Source organism: Glycine soja, chromosome 1 (assembly GCF_004193775.1).
Source record: "Glycine soja cultivar W05 chromosome 1, ASM419377v2, whole genome shotgun sequence".
Lineage (NCBI taxonomy): Eukaryota > Viridiplantae > Streptophyta > Magnoliopsida > Fabales > Fabaceae > Glycine > Glycine soja.
Window position 1 is genome coordinate 45,236,545 of NC_041002.1, and position 7,687 is coordinate 45,244,231.

Genomic DNA, 7,687 nt, shown 5'->3' on the forward strand with positions numbered 1-7,687 from the left:
TGATTTTAGTAATTATGTTATTAGTAAAATTTTTAGTAAGTAACTAATGATTGAATGTAGTTTTGGCGTGAAACTTACTAGTATAAATATCTTATTGTTTCTTTGGCTTTCCTTTTCTTGTTTATTTTATCTAACTTAAGAGAGATGCATTCTGAATAAGTCAAACATTTTTCTATTTACCGTTAAGTTTTGTTTTAAAAAAAATCGTAAAAAGTTTTCATGAACAAAATTAAGCTCTTTGATGTGTTTACTTGTGTCTTATAATTTGATGTGAGAGCTTAGCCTCTATGGTTAAATATTTTGTAATGTTAGAAGAAAAAGATCCACAACACACATGTCAAATCTTAAGAACCAACTTATTGCTGAAGGAGCACAAATAACTAGATCTCCATCATCCTTTGAAGATGATTATACCTCCTAGCAAGATCATATATGATTGTAACAATTCTTGGACAACCTTCTGAAGGAGTGGGAACTCAAGAATGCAGCCATCCAAGAAACTCATCATGATATTAACAAGCTAACTTCAGATGAGCTTCTTAGATCAGAGTGCATAAGGTCATCTTAAACAAGAAGAAAGGAATAAACACTTCCATTGCTCTTAAAACTAAAATCTCCCATAAGATAAAATCAAAGAAGAAATCGACATCAAAAGCTTTGAAAAATGAAAAATAAGAATCTAAGAGCATAAACGATGGCTCTAACAACTTTTTAGATGATGACAAAGTCTTGCTCATGTCAAAGAAGTTCAGGAAAATACTGAAAAGAATACAAATATTATCATAGAAGAATGATAAATAACGGGATCGGAGTGCACATTTGAAATGATTAAAATGACATGCTAGTGTGTCATAATTGACTTTCTTTCTTACAGAAAAACATGTTAGTAAAAATTACCAAAATTGATATATTATATTATATTATATTTGTTTTATTTTATTTTTAATAAATTATTTTTGTTAAGGTGAATAAATTAATGTTTTTTTACCGCATCAATAAATTAATGCTCAAAAGTATTAATTTGGTAAAAAAAAAAAACACCAAAAACTCTTGTTGAATATCATGTTTTACACACTAATATTGGTATGTTATACATCAAAAACAAAAATACAAAAGTGATTAGATAACACTAAACTTTTTTCAAATTATAATAACAACATAATTTAACCAATAAGTGTAACTTTAAAAATACATATTAATTTGTTAGAAAGGATCTAAATTCGATTCTCACATAATACACTATTTGTTAGAAAAAATCTAAATTCGATTATCTAATAATACACTATTTTAAAGTGATAAAGAACTTTAAATATAATTAAATTTTAAACTAATGATTAATTTTATAACCAATATAAAAGATGGAAGCATGTAAAAATATGTTAGAGTCCCACCAAAAACTCAGATTTTGATTACAACGGAAGAACTAAAAATACCATAGCAAAACTTAAACCCATAACCTCGAACAAACTAATCCCCAAATTATATGCCACCATCCAAATGAGCAAATCCCATTGCGCCTAATAACACCCTACACTTTGTTACTGCTAATGTAAGCACATTCTTTATACACACTACATAGTTTTTTCAAACAACCTTAATTCACTTTAAATTTTGAGTTTTACCAGTATTTTTGGAGCATTGAAGAAATTAAAAGAGTAAAATATTTATCATGTAAAATATAAAAAACATAATGAAGTCATGAACAGTATAATTTTTCACCTTTCCATAAAAATATTTTTTCTTTAAAATTCTTAACCAATTCCTTAAGACACTCATTAGTATTTTGCTTAAATTTTTCATTAGTATGATAAAGTGTGATTAATTAAGCACTTAATTCCAGACACATCGTTTTGTTACCGTTGACACACAAGCCAGACCTGAGAGGCTTGTGGTGGGCCCCGGCCAACCAAGGTTTCGAAAATCAAGGCAAAGACTTCGGTGTCAGCAAAGTAAGACTAGACGAGACCGTTTGCGTTCACTATTTTAATTCCCACTTCCACTTCGACAAACTCCAAACACCAACCTTTTCTTGTCGTTTTATTACCATAATAATAATAATTATTGTTGTTGTTTTTGAGCCATTCCCAGTGTTTCTTTATGGAAGAAGTTCCCGACACGGCGGCGAACCGGTCCGAGCCGGGGCTCAGGGCGGAGATCGACACATCGGCGCCGTTCGAATCGGTGAGGGAAGCCGTCACGCGATTCGGTGGAGTTGGGTATTGGAAACCCATTCTCAACGGTCTTAGTAACAAGCATTTTGCGGCCACTGAGGTAACCCATTTTGTTTTTTCTCTTTAAAGCATTGTGATTCCTGTAGTGACGGCATTGCTCGATTGAAAAGGTTGGAGCTTTCTGGTTTTTGAAAGTTTTAAAAATAAAAATTGGGTGTTTGTGTTGTTTTTACTTCTGGGAAGTGTGTGGTGTTGTGAGAGGAAATCGGGTTTTATTTATTTATTTTTATTGGTTTTTTTATGATTTATGTAATGGTGTTTTGTCGCACTGGAGTTCAAGGTTTCCATTTTTTTTTTGTTTTTATTATTTGGTTGTTTGTATTCTGCTGAGTACTTGGGTGGCTTGGATCTGAAGAACAACAATCATTTATTTGTAAAGTCAAAATAATGTATTTTATTTGTTTGCTTGTTTATTTTCTGGTGCTATGCTAACTCCTAAAAACCCTTTGCCGTGCGTGATAATGAAGGTCATATATATGATATCTTCGCTGGGTTACATTTTTTCAGTCTAATATTTTGGTAGGATTTTTCTTTTTAGATGAGGACAAAACTTGAATGCAGTTCTTTAAGTGTTTTTTTTTTGTGTTGTTCTCTGATTAGAATTGAAGTTTCATCTCGATAATCTGCCTAATTAATGTTTGCGTTAAAGGTCAATACAGGATCTCAAAGTGAAACTCTAATTTTGTTTCGAAATCAACACTGAATGCACATAAAAAATTGCATCTAAGTTCTCTCCTTCACATAATTTTGAAGACAATATCATTTTCTAATGCAGAGTTCTAACATGTCTCAATTTAAGACCTCTCACTGGAGTGAAATTTGGCATAGACACGTAGTATAGATACTATAGAACTCATTTTTGTGTGTGGATGTTTACTTTCAGTTCTTTTTAAGCATTTGTATAATTGTATTGAGTTAATTTCTCGGTGAAAGTTTTTCTGCTCTTCTTTTCAGCCGCATCACACAGAAGAGCTTGACCCTGAAAAACTGGAGGAGCAAGCTACTGTATTGGAGAAAGAGCTGATCCTGAAAGAAAGGGAAACACTTGATGTCTTAAAAGAGTTGGAAAGTACCAAAAGGCTTGTAGAGAATTTGAAATCAAAGCTACAGAAAGAAGAATCGGAAGCGAATTTGAATTTTCAGACAAGTGTTTGCGAAAATATATTGTCTGTTAAGGAGGATGAGAAAGAAGATAAGGAAAACGGAATGAGTAATGTTGTTCAGGATTCAAAGGAAGGTTGTACCCCCTATACTTCATCATCCCCGGGTTTAATATTAATGGAATTGAAGCAAGCGAAATTCAATCTGAACAGAACTACAAGTGATATTGCTGATGTTCGTGCTTCTGTTGAATCGCTCAATAAGAAGTTAGAGAAGGAAAGACTATCACTTGAGAAAACGCGCAAGAGGTTAACTCAGAATTCTTCAAAGATATGTTCTCTTGAGGAAGAGCTAAACCAGACAAAACTAAAACTGCTAGTGGCAAAGGATGCCGATTTGGATAACCCTTCGGATATTACAAGAGAGCTCCAGCGGCTGAGTTCTGAGGCCGAACATTTCAAGAAAATGGGAGAAGCTGCTAAATCAGAAGTCATGAAAGCAATATCTGAGATTGAACAAACAAAAGCTATGATAAAAACTGCTGAAATCAGGTTGGTTGCTGCCCGAAAAATGAAGGAAGCTGCCAGAGCAGCAGAAGCTGCCGCCCTTGCAGAGATCAAAGCTTTGTCTCATCATGAGAATTCACCTGGAGATTGTGTGGAAAAGCATGATGGAGTGACCCTTTCCTTTGAAGAGTATACTGCTCTAACCTGCAAGGTGCGAGAGGCCGAGGAGCAATCTAAGAAGAGAGTTGTAGATGCTATGCTTCTAGTTGATGAAGCAAATGTATCTAAAATGGACATTTTGAAAAAGGTAGAGGAAGCCACAGAAGAAGTTAAAATCAGCAAGAAGGCCCTTGATGATGCTCTTGAAAGGGTAGAGGCTGCTAATCAAGGAAAGCTAGCAGTTGAAGAGGCGTTAAGGAAGTGGCGGTCGGAGGGTCACAAACGGCGTTCTTCCATACATAACTCTATCAAGTTTAAAAATGCTTACCCCTCTCACCATTGGAAGGAATCTCGGTTAATCGATGTCAATGGGTTGAATCTGGTAAATGATGAGGTCAAGCCGGTTCTAAAGCCAACACTGTCCATAGGACAAATATTGAGCAGGAAGTTGATGATGCCGGAAGAGTATGAAGCCAGTGGAATGATTAGAGAAAGAAGCTCGGCGAAACGGAAGGTGTCTCTTGGTCAGATGCTAGGCAAACAAAACGGGGATTCATCCTTTGACAGGCAAGCTGAGAAGGAAAATGGTCAGAAACCGTTTTCTGCAAAGAGAAAGAAATTTGGATTTGGTCGATTCTCCCTACTTTTGACAAAACAACAAAAGAAGAAGAAGCCAACACTGAACTTGAGGTGATGGCTTGCTTGATCATTTTGTGCTGACAAACATTGAGACTATATTTGCATCTTCTGTCTGTTTCCATTTCATTCACTTATTGTGCAAGCTTGACTAGATTCTTGTTTGTTGCTTGCTTGTATATTAACTAAAGTTTGTCCATCATTTGTGACTTATCATGCTACTTGTAGAGGTGATTTATGTGAATTTTAACTCTTGTAAGCTGATGTTATAATTCTCCTATGCATGTGGTGAGGTTGTTCTTTCAATGTTTATACATATATTGGCATGTTGATAGTAGTACATGGTAAAAAATTAATCTCCTTGGTATATGGTAAGTGTTGAAGGCTGGGATTACTTTCAATGGTAACTTTATTTTATGCACGTGAATCAGAGACTCAATCCAAGATCACCTTTACTAGACCAAAGCTCTTTCTACTCGAATTTTGGTATTGTGAATTGCTTCAAATGAGGTGAAAATCTTGACCAAAGTTCAGTCTATAACAACTTGAACGTGGGGATAAAATTGCAGAAAACCATTTTACTTTAGCCCTATGCCATGTGCCTTGAAACTTTTCATGGAGAATTAGGATCGAGGTTACTTTTCTACTTTTTCTATTTTAATTGAAGAAATATCGAATGCTCTTCCATCCACGAAAAATAAAAAGAAATGTTTAAAATATTAAAATTAACTATGAAAAATTGTTAAAATGAAAGCATCAATTAAAAGAGTAATGTCCAACTAAACTAAAAAAATACTCATAATCAATGTTATGAAGTTTGAGTAATGAATATCCAATTGTATTAAAAATTCAAAGAAAGAAATCTTATTATTTATAGTAGTCTAATCCTATTTGACTAGGATTGTCTCCCGGAGAAGATATTGTGATCTTTAAAAAAGATATTCAAAGATTTTTCAAATTTTAATTATAAAATATAAACAAATATGTTGATATGCTTTTCATAGTCATGAGAGCACTTAATCCAAAGGGTTATTGTAAGGTTTTGTTGGGTTCAAATGCGGGATGATATTTTTTTTTTTTGTGAATAATCGCAAATAATATTAGAAATCACTCTGGAAAGAAACAACTAAGTTATCTACAACATGAAGAGAAAGAAGATTTGGATGAGGGAATGATTTATTTAGTAGGATAACTCGTGATCGATTTTATCCGTGTGCGAAATTCTCTTGAGACTAGTAACAGTCACATGCAGTAAGCAAAATTAGTCTCTAATCTAGTTAGTTAAGGACACCTATGGTCTTTGATCCCAAGTCATGAGAGCACTTATGTTTAGACAGTGGGATACCCAAGACTCTGACTTAGTGGGGACAAATTATACAAATTAAAATCATGGGGTCAAAATAACCTTTGATCAAAATAACCTTAATTGATACCCATGCTTATTTTAGTAGCTTATTTTCCATAAGCTACTTCAAGTATTTTGATAAGTTACTTCAAGTATCTTATGAGAAATAAGCTAGTCTATAAGTTACTAGCTTTTTTCCCCCTCAATTTTATCCTTATTCTTTTATTTGAAAATCCATTTTACCTTTTTATTCAATTTAAAAATCCTCTTATATTTTTTGTCTAGTGTCTTGAAAAATCCTTGTATCTAATTTTTCATAGTCTTGCAAATGAGGGATGTACACATTCAAGTTCTTGTTCTACGAATCAAAAAAATGAATGTTTAAGAAAAATATAAAGAAAAAATATTTTAGTATTTTATGTTTTAAAACTGATTGGAAGCTTGTTACAAAAAGACACACTTAATGGGCTTCTATGATTTAGGCCAAGTATAAGTGTGGGCATGATCAAATGCCCAAGGTTGAGAAAAAAAAACATGTGGCATCAAATTTCTAAAAGAGAGTGATGACTCAAAATTGAGATGATTTGAAAAGTGGTCTCAGGTGATGTGTGAGAAATGGTTTATCCACTAATTTTTGAGTGGATGATTAGATATCTCATTTGGCGATTCTGAGATACCATGTGTTAGGAAGATTCATGAAATTCTATTCAGATAGGAAAGCTCAGATGATAGAAGGAGAAGAGGGATATCACACAAAATTGTTAAGTTTATTGTGAATAACAATTTATAATGAAAGTGTTCAAAGCACTCTTTGAACCTAAAATACGTATCTCCTTATAAAAGAGACAACAACTAATTGTCTAACCGAAAAATGGTTACAACAAAAAACAATTACAGTTACAACACAACATATGTTAATGAACCACTAGGTTGGAAGCCCCCTTCTATGTGATTGGAACCAAATTACAGAATATTGGACGACTAATATAAAAGACAAGAGTATTGAACCAGAAGACCAAAGTTGTCGTCCACCCTATCTCTATCGTCCATTGTCAAACAATCAACAATCTCCACCCTGGTTCAGTAACATTTCTGAATTACAAGTAACTCAATTCATCTCCAGCAATCTACAATAAGTAGATCTAGACAATGCATGAACTTGCTTCTTGGAATAGGCTTCATGAACATATCAATTGGATTCTCCCTCGTATCAACTTTCTGGACTTCGACCCTTTTCTCAGAACAGATGAAGTGGTATTTGATGCTAATGTGCTTAGTCCTCTCATGATGGACTTGATCCTTGGCTAAGTAGATTGCACTCAGACTGTCGTAGAAAATGATAGCATTTTCTCGTGAAAACCCAATATTGCTAATCAGACCTTGATTCCTTCCTTTGCTGTTTTTGCCAGAACCATGTACTCTACCTCTGTAATTGATAAAGTCATTATGGACTGAAGTGTTGCCTTCCAACTAACAAGAAAGTTTCCAATTGTGAATGCATACCTAGTCATAGATCGTTTTGCATCCAAATTTGCACCATAGTCAGAATTTGAGTAACAAGCAAAAGCACAAGACATGTCTCCATGATAGACGAGTTCAATATCAATTCTACCCTTAAGATACTTGAATATACATTTCACAACTTGTCAATGTTCCTTCCCAGGATTACCCATATACCTACTCATAACACTGATTGCTTGTGCTAGGTT

The 7,687-nt window shown here is 33.8% G+C and overlaps 1 protein-coding gene across 1 annotated transcript; it reads left to right on the plus strand.

Annotated features, from left to right (window-relative positions):
* The first annotated feature begins 1,984 nt into the window (after nucleotides 1-1,984).
* Nucleotides 1,985-4,985, plus strand: LOC114416781 (WEB family protein At2g38370-like). The gene is made up of 2 exons (XM_028381793.1): nucleotides 1,985-2,271; nucleotides 3,186-4,985. Exons 1-2 carry the CDS (start codon nucleotides 2,098-2,100, stop codon nucleotides 4,689-4,691), a joined length of 1,680 nt encoding a protein of 559 aa, XP_028237594.1. The 5' UTR covers nucleotides 1,985-2,097; the 3' UTR covers nucleotides 4,692-4,985.
* Nucleotides 4,986-7,687: the final 2,702 nt, after the last annotated feature.

Excerpts from the sequence above, each read along its gene's own strand:
- LOC114416781 (XM_028381793.1), top strand. The coding sequence starts at position 2,098 with ATGGAAGAAGTTCCCGACACGGCGGCGAACCGGTCCGAGCCGGGGCTC. Across the intron at positions 2,272-3,185 it reads AGCATTTTGCGGCCACTGAG|CCGCATCACACAGAAGAGCT; the intron begins GTAACCCATTTT and ends TCTTCTTTTCAG.